This window comes from Tachyglossus aculeatus, chromosome 20 (assembly GCF_015852505.1).
Source record: "Tachyglossus aculeatus isolate mTacAcu1 chromosome 20, mTacAcu1.pri, whole genome shotgun sequence".
In the NCBI taxonomy this organism is placed as follows: Eukaryota; Metazoa; Chordata; class Mammalia; order Monotremata; family Tachyglossidae; genus Tachyglossus; species Tachyglossus aculeatus.
In genome coordinates, this window is record NC_052085.1 from 26,452,699 (window position 1) to 26,469,830 (window position 17,132).

Here is a 17,132-nt window from a genome sequence, read left to right on the forward strand (position 1 = left end):
GATGCCAGTGCCCAGCCAGCGTGGGTCTGAACTGCTTCCAGAGCCGAACGCCTTCCACTTTGCCACTTTCTTCGGAAATCTCACTCCTGAGGGAAGGGAACACATGCTCCTCTCAACTGCCTGACAGCCGCCCCCCGCTTCGGGGTTTCAGAGAAGAGAAATTCCTGAATCCAAAGTTGGGAGCCACTTTTCCAGAATGATAACACGGCTCACGTGGCTTTTTCTCCCGTCCTTGCTGCAAGCCTTCGAAAGACCGGAGATATTCCCCCGCAACGGAAGCGTCGAAGGCACCTTGGAGTTCCCCAACATCTCGGCAGCCTTCTCCTGGAACAATCACACCTTTTCGGCCTGGCAGAACCTAGTGGACCGGAAGAGGCAGGAGGCCGACCCTCAAAATCCCGCAGTGAAAGTGCTCCTGATCGTAGCGTACTCCTTCATCATCGTCTTCTCCCTGTTCGGAAACGTCCTGGTCTGCCACGTTGTGATCAAAAACAAAAGAATGCACTCCGCGACCAGCCTTTTCATCGTCAATCTGGCCGTAGCCGACCTCATGATAACCCTCCTCAACACCCCCTTCACTTTGGTAAGACGGTGAAATAGGTCGGTAGAGAAGGTTTTGAAGTGTCATTTGAGTGTGGAGGCTGACAGGGGAGGGGATTTTAGGGAGGGTGAGTACTAACAGGAGGCATGCTTCAGAGAGGTCAGACGGCAGTCATTTTGGCTCTTTTCATCCCTGACCAGACCCTGTCTTGTGATGGACAGGCTCTCTAACCTTACCTGTCTTCAGCGTTAGCTCTGAGGCGAGCCACTGTACCTCGCATCGATTTTTAGCACCGTCACACTCTGGTTATCGACTTGCTTTCCTTCCTGATCTGGTAAAAGATCAAGTTTTCCAATAACTGAGCGGTGATTTGTAGACGTTGCTAATGGCGAGTGGTGCTACCTGACAGGAAAATGGGATCTGAACTTTCTCATGGAACGAGCAGGCGTTGACACGCTCACTGACGGTCCTTTCCTTTTCTGTGTTTCACGATGCTAATGTTTACCCTGGCATTCGTTTTTCCACCTGTCCACTTCATCCCATTTGTCTCTAACTGATGTAGGGCAGTTAGCTGTGGGGTTTTAAATCGTGGGGGGGTTTACCTCCCCTGCCCTGTTTTTCCCTGAAATAACCATGTAGTTTGTGTTTTGAGAGGCAGAACGAGGTCTCGTGAGATGGAGATTATTTGACTCCGTTTCCTGCTGAGCCTCCGATGAAGCAGTATATCAAGGTTCCCCCTTCTGCTTTTGGAGTGGGACAGAACCCCCTTTGGGGGTGGAGGGAGAACAATGTGTCGGTAATCAGCTTCTGCCCCCTGTTCACAAATGCACTAAGTAGTGCTGCTGCTTTGAGTATTTTGAGAGTTGATTTAGGTTCCCATTTAAACAGCATATATATGGCTTTAGACTAGATGGAGTCCTTGCAGTCGGCTGGATCCCGCAGCCCCCCAGTGAAGGCAGAGTCCTTCCCCTGGACTGTGGTTGTCCAGTTTCTCCACACTCCCCTCACCCTGTCTGTGACTGAGGTGAAGATTGGGGTGACAGTGTGGGATTGGGGCTGAGGACTGCATCCTTAGGAGCCTAGAAATTGGGGCAGGGGCTTCTCGAAGTCCTCAGTGGGAAAGCCGAGCCTGTTAGTCAATCGTATATATTGCACTTACTGTGTGCAGGGCACTGTTCTAAGCACCTGGAAGAGGACAAGGAAACAATATAACACATTCCCTGCCCACTGACGAGTCCTTCCGAGCCTCTTGCTTTTAGAAAGTGGTGGATCTCCCGGCATAAGGAAAAGGGCAAAGCGGGTGGTGAGTCTGGGGAGAAGTGGATGCAAGGATCAGGGCCGGGCTAGAAATAGGAACCGGGGTTGGGGGCAGTGTGGGGGATAGGTCACGAGTCAAGGCGGGCGGAGGGAGGAGACTTCTTGGTTGGAGGCTCACCGGGGGCTTGTTTCCTAGGTGCGCTTTGTGAAGAGCACCTGGTTCTTCGGGAAGGGCATGTGCCACGTCAGCCGGTTCGCCCAGTACTGTTCCCTCCATGTCTCGGCCCTGACCCTGACAGCGATCGCCCTGGACAGACACCAGGTAAGCGCCAGTGGTCCGGCGTTCCCAATTCGAAAGGATTATGGGGCCTCGTCCTGAGGATGAAAGGCAAATACAGGCAACACATGCCTCTTGTCCACATCGCTGCCCGGAATGCCAGTTTTGTGGGGTTCAAGGGAAGATTGGGGGGTGGGGGGGTCCTGAGCATTTTTGTAATCCTCCTAGTAGCCCTGGGACTCCGTGGGACAAAATAAGTCAGGGTAGTGTTCCATTACCTCCTTTAGAGCTCGAGGAAATAGTGTATTGGCTGGCAGGATCATCCTGTCTTTATTCATCGCTCTGGCACTCGGCTGACGTATAATGAGAAATTATAATAATTGTGGAATTGGTTAAGCGCTCACTATGTGCCAAGTGCCGTACTAAGCACTGGGGTTGATACAGTATAGAGCAGATTGGACTCAATTCCTATCCCACATGAGGCTCATAATCTAAGGAGGAGGGAGAGCCGGCATTTTATCCCCATTTTACAGATGAGAAAACTAAGGCACAAGGAAGTGACGTGAGTTGGCCAAGATCACACAGGAGGTACGCAGCGAAGCCGGGATGAGAACCCAAGTCCTCCGATTTCCAGGCCTATCCTCTTTTTAATAGGCCATGCTTCCAAGATGTCTTATGCTGCCGTAAGATTTTTCAGGACTTCCTAGGAGGAGAGAAATCTCATCTCCTAGGAGCCTGGGTTCTTCTCTGGGCTCCAGTCCATTGGAAAAGCCCTATAAACTGTATCTGCACATGCAAATGCTTCTCATCATTCAGGCTCCCAAACTACAGTCTTTTTAAAAAAAATATATAATAATGGCTATTTGTTAAGCATGTGTCAAGCACTGTTGTAAGCACAGGGGTGGATACAAGGTAGGTTGGACACAGTCCCTGTCCCACTTGGGGAAGATTTAATCCCCGTTTTACAGATGAGGTCACTGAGGCACAGATAATTTTAAGCAACTTTCCCAAAGTCACACAGCAAGCAATTGGCAAAGCCAGAATTAGAATCCACATCCTCTCTGATTCCCAGGCCCAGACTCTTTCCACTAGGCTGAATGAGTTGGGCACGTGAGACAGCACGTATGTGCATGTCTGGAATTTATTTATTAATGCCTGTCTCCCCCTATAGACTACTGTAAGCTTACTGTGGGTAGGGAATGTGTCTGTTTATTGTTATATTGTACTCTAGCGCTTAGTGCAGTGCTTTAAGTACAGTAAGTGTTTAATAATTACGACAATGAATGAATGAAAATTGAGTTTTTTGAAGGGGGAGAAGTTAAGTGGAAATATACAGATCCTTCAGGCTGAAGAGATGTACAGGGGGTCCACATTATATTGGTGATTGAGGTGTAGACACAAGCAGGGAGATCCAGACCCATGGAGTTGGAGCAGCAAACCCGGGATGGATTTAGCTTCTATGGAAGGGGCCTGGATAAGGGAGCAGCAGAGGGCCACGAGTTAGGCCTCTGGCCACAGCGGTCAGCTCATGCTCCCAGCTCCGGAGACAGAGATGGCAGCCTAGTCCCTCTTCCCCCCAGGCCAATGATGATGGTGGTGGTATTTGTTAAGTGCTTACTATGTGCCAGGCACTGCACTAAGCACTGGGGTGGATACGAGCTAATCGCGAAGGACGCAGTCCCCGTCCCCGGTGGGGCTCCCAGTCTCGATCCCCATTTGACAGATGAGGTAACTGAGGCACAGAGAAGTGAAGTGACTTGCCCAAAGTCGCACCGCAGACCAGTGGCAGAGTCAGCATTAGAACCCAGGTCCCGCTGACTTCCAAGCCGTGCTCTATGCACTAGGCCATGCTACCTCCCTGAGGAGCCTCCCTGGGCAGGGAATGACCTGGCCCTCCTGCAGGTTTCCCTTGCAAGAAGACAGGTGGGAAACCCAGGCCCTGCAGATTTTCTTGCAGCACTGGCCCACTTTGATTGCCTGCCTCATTGCTTGGGAACTTGTGGCCAATGCCCCATATCTCTGTTTGGTTCGCAGGTCATTATGCATCCGCTGAAACCCCGGATGTCCACCGCCAAAGGCGTTGTCTACATTGCAGTCATTTGGATCATGGCAACCTGTTTCTCCCTCCCTCATGCTATCTATCAAAAATTAATTTTCCTCAAGAACAGGTAAGGGCCGACTACCAACTAGGAAGCCCCCAGTGTGTTCTGGCAGCCTCTGGGACCACTTCGCGTTTCTCATGACAATTCCACTGACCAGCATGGTCGCAGACAACAGTCCTCACGGGGGTCAAGGGTCACCTCCTTGTCTGCCTCAGGGAGCCCGTCTCTGACAGCATCTCCCTCTTTGGCGTTTCCCAACTGCTTCTCTTTTCATTTTTCTCATTCCTCTACCTCCTTTCTGTTCTGTACCTTTTTCCTCCTCCCTTCTTTAGGGCTTTTGGGAATAGGTGGAAATAATAATGGCACTTATTAAGCATTTACCTTGTGCCAAGAGCTGGGGTTGATAGAAGACAATCAGATCAGAGAGTTTCTGTCCCCCATGGGACTCATGATCTAAGGAGAAAGAACAGTGTCATATCCCCATTTTGCAGATGAGGGAATTGAGTCCTAGAGAGGTTCATAATAATAATAATGATGATGGCATTTATTAAGTGTTTACTATGTGCAAAGCACTGTTCTAAGCGCTGGGGAGGTTACGAGGTGATCAGGTTGTCCCACATGAAGCTCACAGTCTTAATCCCCGTTTTACAGATGAGGTAACTGAGGCATAGCGAAGTGAAGTGACTTGCCCAAAGTCACACGGCTAAGTGGCAGAGCCAGGATTTGAACCCATGACCTCTGACTCCAAAGCCCGGGCTCTTTCCACTGAGCCACGCTGCTTCTCTAAGTGATTTGTTCAGGGCCACAGAGCAGATCTGAGGGTGAGCCTAACCCGAACCAGGCTCTCCTGACTCCCACTAGGCCTGGTTTGCTACCAAACTTGAAGTTCAGTTTCCAGTTAACAATGCTACCAATGTTTGCAGTTGGTTCCCTCAGCAATGCTAATGAGTCACTGATAATACTATTGCTGAGCAACCCTTTTAACTCTTCTTGAAGACTGTGAGCTCACCGTGGGTAGGGAGCATCTCTACCAAGTCTGTTCTGTTGTACTCTCCCAAATTCTGTTATATTGTAAGCACTCAATAAATACCATCGATTGGAATAAACTTTTTGAAACAAGATTCATGCAAACGACATTACGTGATAGCCAGTTCAAGATCGTAGAATGGAACTCCAGCATTTTCCACTTCAAGCAGGGCTCTAAAATCTTCAGGCAGAAATGCCACTAATGACTCATCTTCTATTCTCAGTGATTTGAGTGGGTCAATCTGGGAATGCCAAGTCCGTGTTAGAATATGTACATCCTTATCCCCAATAATAATAATATTAATAATAATGGTATTTGTTAAGTGCTTACTATGTGCCAGGCACTGTTCTAAGCGCTGGGGGGGAAACAAGGTGATCAGGTTGTCCCACGTGGGGCTTACAGTCTTAATCCCCATTTTACAGATGAGGTAACTGAGGCACAGAGTAGTGAAGTGAGTTGCCCAAAGTCACACAGCTGACAAGTGGCGGAACTGGGATTTGAACCCATGACCTCTGACTCCCAAGCCCGGGCTCTTTCCACTTAGCCTTGCTGCTTCTCTAATCACCCACATAATTCCCTGCACCAAACCCTTCCCCATTTACCCTCTTCACCGTGTCCCCCCCTCCACAAATTCCAGAAGTGAATTTATAGGTGCAACTGAATTACAAGACTTTATTCAAAGATATTTAAGCACTTACTATTTTCCAGGCTCTGTACTAAGTAGCTCCAAGCTACTCAGGTTGGACATACTCCATGTCCCCTATGGGGCTCATAGTCTTAATCCACATTTTACAGATGAGGTCACTGAGTCCCAGAGAAGTGAAATGACTTGCCCCAGCAGACCAGTGGTGGAGCCGGGACTAGAACCCAGGATCAATCAACCAATAAATCGTATTTATTGAGCGCTTACTGTGTGCAGAGCACTGTACTAAGCGCTTGGGAAGTACAAGTTGGCAACATATAGAGACAGTCCCTACCCAACAGTGGGCTCACAGTCTAAAAGGGGGAGACGGAGAACAAAACCAAGCATACTAACAAAATAAAATAAATAGAATAGATATGTACAAGTAAAATAAATAAATAAATAGAGTAATAAATATGTACAAACATCTATACATATATACAGGTGCTGTGGGGAAGGGAAGGAGGTAAGATGGGGGGGGATGGAGAGGGGGATCTTCTGACACCGAGGCCCGTGCTTATCCACTAGGCCATGCTGCTTCTCAAGACTCTTACAGCAGAGAGTTTTGAATTCCTTCACAAAACCTACATTGTAGAAGGTATTTTCCCCAGAAAATATTCAATCAGAATTAATTAGCATCCGGCACGTTAACCAAAACCCAGAGTTCGGAAAGAGTGGAAGGGTGAGGGTCTGGAGTGGGTTCCAAGGTAAGCCCTGATAAGTCACTCAGTCAATAGTATTTATTGAGCTTTGACTCAAGGCAAAGCACTGCACTAAGTATTTGGGGGAGTATGATAATTATGGTATTTGTTAAGCGCTCACCATGTGCCAGGCACTTTACTAAGCACTGGGCCACTGTACTAAGCGCTGGACATATTTATTACTCTATTTATTTTTTTATTTATTTTACTTGTACATATCTATTCTATTTATTTTATTTTGTTAGTATGTTTGGTTTTGTTCTCTGTCTCCCCCTTTTAGACTGTGAGCCCACTGCTGGGTAGGGACTGTCTCTATATGTTGCCAACTTGTACTTCCCAAGCGCTTAGTACAGTGCTCTGCACACAGTAAGCGCTCAATAAATACAATTGATGATGATGATGGAGCACTGTATAATAGATGCAGCAGACATAATAACATAATTATTAATATAATATAATAATAATGACATTTATTAAGCGCTGACTACGTGCAAAGCACTGTTCTAAGCGCTGGGGAGGTTACAAGGTGATCAGGTTGTCCCACGTGGGGCTCCCAGTCTTAAGCCCCATTTTACAGATGAGGCAACTGAAGCACAGAGAAGTTAAGTGACTTGCCCAAAGTCACACAGCTGCCAAGTGGCGGAGCCGGGTTTTGAACCCATGACCCATTTGGAGTCAGAACTCCAAAGCCCGGGCTTTTTTCCACTGAGCCATGGCTGCTACCCTCAAGGAGCTCAAAGTCTAGCAGGGCAGACAGACGCTAAAATAAATGATGGACGGGGGGAAGCAAAGCAGTTGAAAGAGCTGTATGTCAGGGCTAGTGTGAAGAGAGGGAGTGAGTGCTCAAATGCTCGGGTGATGTGTGAGTACTGAAGTGTCAGTAGAGGGTGAAATAGGGTGGGGAAGGCCTCCTGGACATGAGGGGATTTCAGAAGGGCTTTGAAGATGGGGAGAGCAGTGGTCTTCGGGGTGTGAAGCAGGAAAGAGTTCCAGGCAGGAGAGATCAGGAGGAGCGAGAGCTATGTCTCAGTGCGGAGCTCTCCCATCTGACCTACCACAGAGAGAAACCAGGGGATTCGAGAACAAATGTCCCAAAAATCTAGGAGACCCAATCAGTGGGGACAGTCAGACGGTCCTAGTCACCATTCCCGAAAGATGCGTGTTTGGGAATGAGTGATTACTACTACGTCCCCTTCCTGTCTTGCAGTCCCCTTCCTTCCTCTCCCCCTCGTCCCCCTCTACATCCCCCCATCTTACCTCCTTCCCTTCCCCACAGCACCTGTATATATGTATATATGTTTGTACAGATTTATTACTCTATTTATTTATTTATTTTACTTGTACATATCTATTCTATTTATTTTATTTTGTTAGTATGTTTGGTTTTGTTCTCTGTCCTTTTAGACTGTGAGCCCACTGTTCGGCAGGGACTGTCTCTATATGTTGCCAATTTGTACTTCCCAAGTGCTTAGTACAATGCTCTGCACACAGTAAGCGCTCAATAAATACGATTGATGATGATGATGATGGCATTTATTAAGCGCTTACTATGTGCAAAGCACTGTTCTAAGCGCTGGGGAGGTTACAAGGTGCTCAGGTTGTCCCACGGGGGGCTCACATTAATCCTCATTTTGCAGATGAGGGAACTGAGGCCCAGAGAAGTTAAGTGACTTGCCCAAAGTCACACAGCTGACAATTGGCGGAGCCGGGATTTGAACCCATGACCTCTGACTCCAAAGCCCGGGCTCTTTCCACTGAGCCACTCTGCTTCTCTGTGTTTTGTTCATTATTCATTCATTCAATAGTATTTATTGAGCACTTACTGTGTGCAGAGCACTGTCCTAAGCACTTGGGAGAGTACAATAGAACAATAAACATTAGCTGTGGTAGAACCGCCTTGGGTCAGAGCCATCTCAGTCTTCACTTCCCTCATGCGTACCTTATAAATCGGTGGGTTCCAATCGGGTCTGGAGATGCAGGGGTGGAGAATGCACCCCTTTGTGCATTTGGGGAAGTGGCGTGGCCCAGTCAACAGAGCGCAGCCCTGGGCGTTAGGAGACCTGGATTCCAATCCTGGCACCACCACTTGTCTGCTGTGAGACCCTGGGAAGTCCCTGAACTTCTCTGAACCTCAGTTTCCTCTTCTGGAAAATGGGGATTCAATCCTTGTAATCCTTTCCTCTCAGATCGTGAGCCCCATGTGGGACAGGGACTGTGTCTGATGTGATTATGCCCCAACTCTTAGCCCAGTGCTTGGCGCATAGTAAGGGCTTAGCAAATGCTACAGTCATTAGTACTATTATTAGGTATTCATCAATCGTCATCAATCGTATTTATTGAGCGCTTACTATGTGCAGAGCACTGTACTAAGCGCTTGGGAAGTACAAATTGGCAACATATAGAGACAGTCTCTACCCAACAGTGGGCTCACAGTCTAAAAGGTATTGTCCCAGGGATCTCTGGGGTGAAATTCTGAACCCTTCCCTCCCTTCCGTTTTCCCGTCTCTCTTCCCCGCGCCTGCAGAGGACACGTGTTCAGAAGCTCGTGCATCCCCCATTTCCCCGAGCCGGCCGACCTCTTCTGGAAGTACCTGGACCTGTCCACCTTCGTCCTGCTCTACCTGTTGCCCCTTCTCATCATCTCCGTCGCCTACGCCGTGGTGGCCAAGAAGCTCTGGCTGCGTAACGCCATCGGGGACGTGACCACGGAACAATACTACGCCCTGCGCCGCAAGAAGAAGAAGACCATCAAGATGCTGGTACTGGTGGTGGTCCTCTTCGCCATCTGCTGGCTCCCCCTCAACTGCTATGTCATCCTCCTGTCCAGCAAAACTACCAACACCAACAACGCCATGTACCTCGCCTTCCACTGGTTCGCCATGAGCAGCACCTGCTACAACCCCTTCATCTACTGCTGGCTCAATGACAACTTCAGGGCGGAGCTCAAAGCCCTCCTGAGCATGTGCAAGAAGCCCCCCGGCCCCCGGGAGTGCAGGCTCCCGTCCCCCCTCCTGTCGTACCGGGCGGCTTGGCCCGAGAACGGCAACTTCAAGCGGTCCCAGGTCTCTGATAATCTCCCGTCCACCTCAAACGTCCGTTCGGGAAAGACGGACATCTCCTCCGTGGAGCCTATAGTGGCTGTGAGTTAAGGGAGAGGGAGGAGACCCGTGGAAATGGACGGAGGAGGAAGGGAGTTGCCCCGGGCAATGGGGATGGGGGCGGAGGGCGACAGAGATGTATGACGGTCCAGCGAGGCACCCAAACCTACACCGGACGGGACCCAGCGTGGGTGGAGGAATTCCCCAAGATCGTCCAGGGGTGAGGCACAATCCTTATGAGATCCCCAAATCCCCAGGTGGGAAGCCACCTGCCCACGGGAGAGACGTGCCGGTCCCCGGGGCGGGCGACCTAACCCAGCCAGATTTGAGGCTCAAAAACCCAGTTTTCCTCCACACCCAAAGCTGGGCATTGAAGATGAGGGGTCACTCTGGGAGGGTTAGGTTTATACTGCTTTCTGCGGGTTCTGGGAGTCCCAAGCTGCCAGGGAGGAAGGCGTGTTCGTCGGTCCGAAGTTGGCTTTCCGGACCTGCTGAGCGGTGAAGGAGTAGGAGACGTATAGCCGTCGGCACTACAGGCTGAGTGGGGGGTTTCTCTCTAAACCATCCGCAAGCCCAAACCTTTCCACGGTTTTCCGTCGTTCACTCCGCTTTATAATCCCGAATGATCCTAATTCGTATTTCAGGAAGCTAGAGGAGATCCGGATGACATGGAGAGCGCTAATCAGAGGACTATCTGGAATGAGAACAGAACTGGGCTCTGAGCAGACAGGAAGACAGGAAACTTCCTCCCTTCTGTGAGTAGAGGCCTAAGCGAGTTTTGTCTTGTAAAGTCAGAAAAAAATGGGAGCCGTTAAAGATAAGGGGATCGGGGAGATGCCTTTTCAGGATTAGATCTTCCTGTGAGGGTGAGGGACTCAGGACAGGAGGTGTTTGGCATAGTGGATGGAGCACAGGTCTTAGAGTAAGAAGGTCATGGGTTCTAATTCCACCTCTGCCACTTTGCTGTGTGGCCTTGGCAAGTCACTTCACTGCTCTGTGCCTCAGTCACCTCAACTATAAAATGGAGATTAAGACTATGAGCCCCATGCGATACAGGGATTGCGTCCAACCCGATTTGCTTGTATCCACCCCAGTGCTTAGTACAGTGCCTGGCACATAGTAAGCGCTTAACAAATGCCACAATTATTATACGATCGGACACAGTCCCTATCCCACATGGGATTCACGATCCCGTTTGTCTCCATTGTACAGATGTGGAAAGTGAAGTACAGAGAGTGTACGTGACTCTCCCGGAGTCTCACAACAGGTCAGTGTCAGGACTAGAACCCAAGTCTCCTGACTCTTGAGCCCATGCTCTTTCCTCTCAGGAACAACTACTGCAAGGCTCTCTAGAGACATATTTGGGGGTATAAAACTTGTCATCTAACATTTTATGAACCTGAGATTTGTAAAACTGTTTTTGTTTTTTTTGGTTGGATGATACTTATTTGTAAAATATTTGTTCAATTCAAATCATTCAAGTCCCATTAAAACTTGATAGGAGAAAGGGCTCAATAAAAAGGATCGTTTGAGGTTAAGAGTGACTTCTCAGCCAGGTTTTGCTGTCAGGCCCATCAGAGCTGGTGGGCACAGTGGGGTAGGTGATGAGAATCACAAGTCCCGGCCACGTTTGTCTGCCTGACGTGACTTTTCCTTTCTTCATTATCCAAAGCTTGGAGAAACCAGGCTGTGCCCATTGAAATGGGGACCGGCCTTTGGATTTGAAATTCATTTCAAACCCAGCAGTTGCTCCTTTCTCTTTCCTGGCTTACACTGTAGGAGAGAAATAGGCTTGTGCCCACGGTTTCTGCTCCAATTTGGGATCCCCTGGTGATTTGGGAATCCTGGTAGCCCCCCCTGTAATGGGAATCTGGGAGAGAGGATCCGGGCAGGATGGGGCTCTGGGAAACAGGCCACTTGCACGTAAGGGCCCTGAGGCAGTCTGTGGTGCAAGCAATGGAGGGTTGAGGATAACAGAGCCAACTGGGGAGAATAATAATAATAATAATGGTATTTGTTAAGCGCTTACTATGTGCAAAGCACTGTTCTAAGCACTGGGGTAGATACAAGGTAATCAGGTTGTCCCACATGGGGCTCACACTCTTAACCCCCATTTTACAGATGAGGTAACTGAGGCACAGAGAAGTTAAGTGGCTTGCCCAACGTCACACAGAAGACAAGTGGCGGAGCCGGGATTAGAACAAACATACTCCGACTCCCAAGCCTGTGCTCTTTTCACAAAGCCTTCCAGGCCTGTGCTCTTTCCAGTATGCTTTTCTGTTTCTCCAGGACGTAGTAAGCACTTAATAAATACCAGTATGATTATCATTGAGCACTTAGTACAGTGCTCTATACATACTAAGTGCTCAATATATATGATTGATTGATTTCAAGCCATATGATTGAATTATTTCAAGCCCCGTAAACATAATAGCCAAAGGATGTCTTGGACCATTTTCCATGGCAAGAGGATTGGATCACATCCTTTTATTAAGACTCTGATTCCTCTATCGCCTGTATGGCTCGCAGATGATTTATGATTTTTTTTTTTTGTATTGTGGTGACACACTGAGAACTTATGAAACTGTTCTATCAGGAACAAGTGATAAAAACAAGTGCTCAGGGACAGAGCTATTTCTGTGCCATAACAATTCACCTTCCCCGGGATGACTTACCAGTCATTTCTCATATTGCTGCCTGCTAAAGAACCAGGAAAAAGACTTGTACCTTGCAGGCGTGGGAGTGGGAGGTAAAAAGAATTCTGGATTACTAGTGTCCACGTGTAAAGTAATTCACTCTAATTCCTTAGAATGGCCCGGATAGGCCTGGAGGAGCAGCGTGGCATAGAGGACAGAGCAAGGCCTTGGGATTCAGAGATCGTGAGTTCTAGTGCTGGCTCTGCCACTTGTCAGCTGTGTGACTTTGGGCAAGTCACTTCACTTCTCTGGGCCTCAGTTACCTCATCTGTAAAATGAGGATTAAAACTGAACCCCACATGGGACAACCTGATTCCCTTGTATCTTCCCCAGAGCTTAGAACAGTGCTTGGCACACAGTAAGTGCTTAACAAGTGCCATAATTATTATTATTATTATTATTATCACATCTCCTCAGTAAGTGCTTAACAAGTACCATAATTATTATTATTATCACATCTCCTCAGTAAGTGCTTAACAAGTACCATAATAATCTATTTATTTTATTTTGTTAGTATGTTTGGTTTTGTTCTCTGTCTCCCCCTTTTAGACTGTGAGCCCACTGTTGGGTAGGGACTGTCTCTATATGTTGCCAACTTGTACTTCCCAAGCACTTAGTACAGTGCTCTGCACACAGTAAGCGCTCAATAAATACGATTGATGATGATGATGATGATGATAATTATTATTATTATCACATCTCCTCCAAGAGGCCTTCCCTGACTGAGCCCTCATCTGCCCTACCCACACTCCCTTCGGGGACACCTATGCACCTGAATTTAATTTATTTTAATGTCTGTGCCTATCATCCCCTTCTGGAGTGTGAGCTCCTTATGGCAGGTATCGTGTCTACCAACTCTCTTGTACTGTACCCTCCCAAGCGCTTAGTACCGCGTTCTGCATACAATAAGCGTTCAGTAAATACCACTGATCGGACTGCGGGTTTCAATAATCTGTGCTGTTCCTTTTCCTCCAAGAGAGTGGGAACTGGAGAAGTGGTGGGTTAGGGGAAAGAACACAGGACTTGGTGCCAAGTGACCCGAGTTGCAATACCAACTCTGCCCCGACCTGTTGTGTGACCTCGGGCAGGTCACTTGGTTTCTCTGTACTTCTGTTTTCTCATCTGTAAAATGGGGATTTCCCCTCTCGCGATCACACCTGAAGAGTTTCCAGTACTCTACCAGTCTCGGCTGCAGGAGGGAGAGTCAAGCAGAGGCCTACCCATTCCATTCCTAGCTTGGGCAGTAGCTAGTGAATGGAAAACAATCTGCTACAATTCAAAACTCACCCGTGCTGGGCAGCAGCGGCCTGGGAGAGAGCCGAGGGCAGAGACTCAGGTTTATCGTGCAGAAGAAGGCAATGGTAAGCCACTTCCATTTTTTTACCAAGAAAACTCTATGGATCCACTACCAGAACGATTGCAGATGGAGGTGGGGCTTTCTGGGAGAGATATGTCCATGGAGTCGCTACGGGTCAGAAACAACCGCCTAAGACAAGACAAAGTGGCGATTACACACCTGTTCTCCCTCCCCGCTTAGACTTCGAGCTCCATGTAGCACAAGGACTGTGCCTAACCTGATTATCTTATATCTACCCCAGTGCTTAGTAAATAGTAAGGCTTTTTAACGAACAGCACAATTTTTATTCTTTTCTTTCAGCTGGGACAAAGCTGGGAATGAATTGGTTTGAGATCCACGGGGAGAGGAGTCAGTGAGGTGAGGGTTGCTTAGCCGTTGAGAGTATTTTTTGTGCCAAATGGCCACTGGTGAATCTGGTTTCTCATTCATTCATTCATCCGTTCAATCGTATTTATTGAGCGCTTACTTTGTGCAGAGCACTGTAATAAGCACTTGGGAAGTACAAGTTGGCAACACATAGAGACGGTCGCTACCCAACAATGGGCTCACAATCTAGAAGGGGGAGACAGATAATAAAACAAAACATGTGGACAGGTGTCATCAGAACAAATGGAAATAAAGCTAGATGTACATCATTAACAAAATAAATAGAATAGTAAATATGTTCAAGTGAATAGAGTAATAAATCTGTAAAAACATATATACAGGTGCTGTGGGGAGGGGAAGGAGGTAGGGCCGGGGGGATGGGGAGGAGGAGAGGAAAAAGGGGACTCAGTCTGGTTTCCTTGAGCTCTTTAGGATGACACACTGTTCACCACAAAGAAATCCCAGCTCAATTACCGTACCTAACGACCACATCATCCAGGGCATTTTCTCCCACCGACATAATGTCTCTCATCGTCTCCCAACCTTTACAGTTTGTTTTTAACTTCTCGGGTAGTTACGCCTACGGTTTCTTTTATCCCTTAATGTCAGGTCCCAATTTCCCCAGCCATCTGCTGTGATTCCTCCCGACAGCGCCGCAGCATTTAATCTCTTCTGGGTGAAGAGCTGGGGCTCGGAACACCTGTAAACCGCCCCTGCTCCTGTGGCCCCCAAATAATCTCCTCTTCCAGGGAGGCTTGAGGGCAGGGACTCCTGGAGGAGGATCAGGAGGAAGAGAGAAAGGACAGAGGAAGGAGGTGTGGAAAGCTAAAGCTTCTACTACTTCCAATCTGCCTTCTCTCAAACTAAATCATAAGGCCAATATGTCCTCTGGGAGACGGCAGGGAAAGTTTGGCGACTCTGAAGTGTTTCTTAATACTCGGTTCCCCTATCTGTGTTGTATTTTAATGCATGCGTCCTCCACTAGATTGTATGCTCCTTGACCTTAGGGATTGTGTCCACTTATTGTGTTCTCCTAACTGTACAGCGTTCTGCATAGTATAGTCCTCCTGGAGTTTCATAGAGATATTTACCATTTTAAAGAAAAATAGACAGTGGAAAAATTTGGCTCTGAAACATGCCTGTAGGCTCTCCCAGAAACTCTGGATAACTGAGTTTTTTCCGTATGTGGAGTCTGGATTTGTAGGGTTCGGCTGGGCCTGAGGGCACCAGCTTGGGTTAAACTGAAACATGGAGTGGTTCACTGCAACCCGGCCCCTTTAATAATAATAATCAGGGTATTTTTAAGCTCTATACTATGTGCTACGTACTGGGGATGATGCAAGACAAAAGGATTAGACAGAGTCCCTGTCCCACACGGGACTTAGAGTCGAAGTAGGAGGGAGAACAGGTGTCTTATTTATGTTTTACAGATAAGAAAACTGAAGAAGAGGGGTGAAGTGGTTTGACCAGAGTCACCCCGCAGGCCAAGGGCAGAGCCCGGATTAGAACTCAGGTCTTGGGATGCCCGGGCCTGGGCTCTTTCCACCAGGCCACGCTGTCTCCACATCCAGGGTCATTCTCCATCCCGGACAGGGGTCAGACCAGCTGGAAATAGGACTCTGTGGAAGGAAGCTGGCCACACAGTCCCCCTCGCCAGTCCTGCACTGCAGCCACGTTCTAACATTCGCCCCCGGGAAAGGTGTCCAAAAGCAGACCCACGGCAAAGAATGACGGGAGGTGCCATCACCCCAATTCCCCAAACTCCTTATCATGACCAGCCTTTTCTTTGGCCTAATTGTCATGAGGAAAAGGGACAAAATGGAACAAACCCGATGTAGGCGACATAATAACCTGCCAATAAGAAAGTGAGCTGGCCTGGGGAAAAGTTACTCTTTCTGTCTCCAACCCCGGGCAGCCTGGCTTGTGAATTGTTGCTCTGCGGACACCGCGCTTGCTACCACACATTAATTTTAATTACTCGTGTCCCGGACATTGAATTTTGAGGCATCGTTAGTAGTACTGGCTCGTTAGTAGACCTGCTGCTACGTTCTAAGCAGGGAGGATGGCAATGTAAGAGCTTGTTCCACAGAAGGAAACAGCAGGGAGGGAAATCACTCCAGAACATCGTGACTTGAGGTCCCACCCTGACCAGCTCTGACAAGTGATTTTTCCATTTGAATGCAGGCTGTCCCTGAGAGAAAAACAAATACAGATTGTGCTGGTCGGAGAGCAGAAAGGACGTTCGCATCAAACCGTTTTGTTTTTTTTTTATGGTATTTGTCAAGTGCTTACTATGTGCCAGACACTGTGCTAAGCACTGGGATAGATACAAGCTAATCAGTTTGGACACAGTCCATGTTCCTGTTGGGGGCTCGCAACACTAAGTGCTCAATAAATACGATTGAATGAATGAATGACGAGGATAGACCTGGCCTTTACTCGCTTTTACCCTTTCAATTGACTCGCTTTTACCCTTTCAATTGGTGAAGGCAACGGGGGTGGGGGGCTGTGGGGGGCTGAAGGCAAGGGGAGAAGGGGAAGAGGGGCACATTTTAATCCACATTTTACAGATGAAGTAACTGGAGCCCAGAGAAATGAAGCAAGTTGCCTAAGGACACACAGCGGAAGAGTGGCAGAGCTGCGATTAGAACCCGGGTCCTTGAGCTTCTCAGGTCTGTGCTCTATTGTCTTCTCAAGCTGAAGGGACACCACCTGTACTAGGCTTAGTGGATAGAGCACAGGCCTGAGAGTCAGAAGGACCTGGGTTCTAATCCTGCCCCTGCCACACGTCTGCTGCGTGACCTTGGGCAAGTCACCTCATTTCTCTGGCCTTCAGTTACCTCATCTGTTAAATGGGGATGCAGATTGTGAGCCCCATGTGGGACAGACACTGTGTCCAACCTGATTAACTTTATATCTACCCCAGAGTTTAGAGGAGTGCTTGGCACATAGTGCTTAACAAGTACCATTCATTCATTTTTCATTCAGTCATCATCAATCATATTTATTGAGAGCTTACTGTGTGCAG

At 48.2% G+C, this 17,132-nt stretch overlaps 1 protein-coding gene, 1 long non-coding RNA gene and 1 other non-coding gene across 4 annotated transcripts; all 3 read left to right on the forward strand.

Moving 5' to 3' along the window:
• On the forward strand, positions 1 to 10,625 carry GPR83 (G protein-coupled receptor 83). Of its 2 annotated transcripts, XM_038761925.1 has the most exons (5): positions 1 to 583; positions 1,995 to 2,120; positions 4,110 to 4,243; positions 9,112 to 9,727; positions 10,330 to 10,625. In XM_038761925.1, exons 1-5 carry the CDS (start codon positions 197 to 199, stop codon positions 10,405 to 10,407), a joined length of 1,341 nt encoding a protein of 446 aa, XP_038617853.1. In that variant the 5' UTR covers positions 1 to 196; the 3' UTR covers positions 10,408 to 10,625. The 2 variants fall into 2 exon arrangements, with proteins under 2 accessions (XP_038617853.1, XP_038617854.1); XM_038761926.1 differs by having other exon boundaries at positions 9,112 to 10,625.
• Positions 10,626 to 13,520: 2,895 nt separating this feature from the next.
• On the forward strand, positions 13,521 to 13,658 carry LOC119941704. The gene has a single exon (XR_005455288.1). It is a non-coding gene; the product is annotated as a small nucleolar RNA SNORA7 (small nucleolar RNA).
• Positions 13,659 to 13,703: 45 nt separating this feature from the next.
• Positions 13,704 to 16,357, forward strand: LOC119941478. The gene is made up of 2 exons (XR_005455217.1): positions 13,704 to 13,742; positions 15,535 to 16,357. It is a non-coding gene; the product is annotated as an uncharacterized LOC119941478 (long non-coding RNA).
• The last annotated feature ends 775 nt before the right edge of the window (positions 16,358 to 17,132 follow it).

What these genes read in the sequence shown, in the direction of transcription:
- GPR83 (XM_038761925.1), top strand. Translation starts at nt 197, where the DNA reads ATGATAACACGGCTCACGTGGCTTTTTCTCCCGTCCTTGCTGCAAGCC. An exon ending in TTAATTTTCCTCAAGAACAG is followed by an intron (nt 4,244 to 9,111) that starts GTAAGGGCCGAC and finishes CCGCGCCTGCAG; the next exon opens with AGGACACGTGTTCAGAAGCT. An exon ending in CCGTGGAGCCTATAGTGGCT is followed by an intron (nt 9,728 to 10,329) that starts GTGAGTTAAGGG and finishes TTCGTATTTCAG; the next exon opens with GAAGCTAGAGGAGATCCGGA.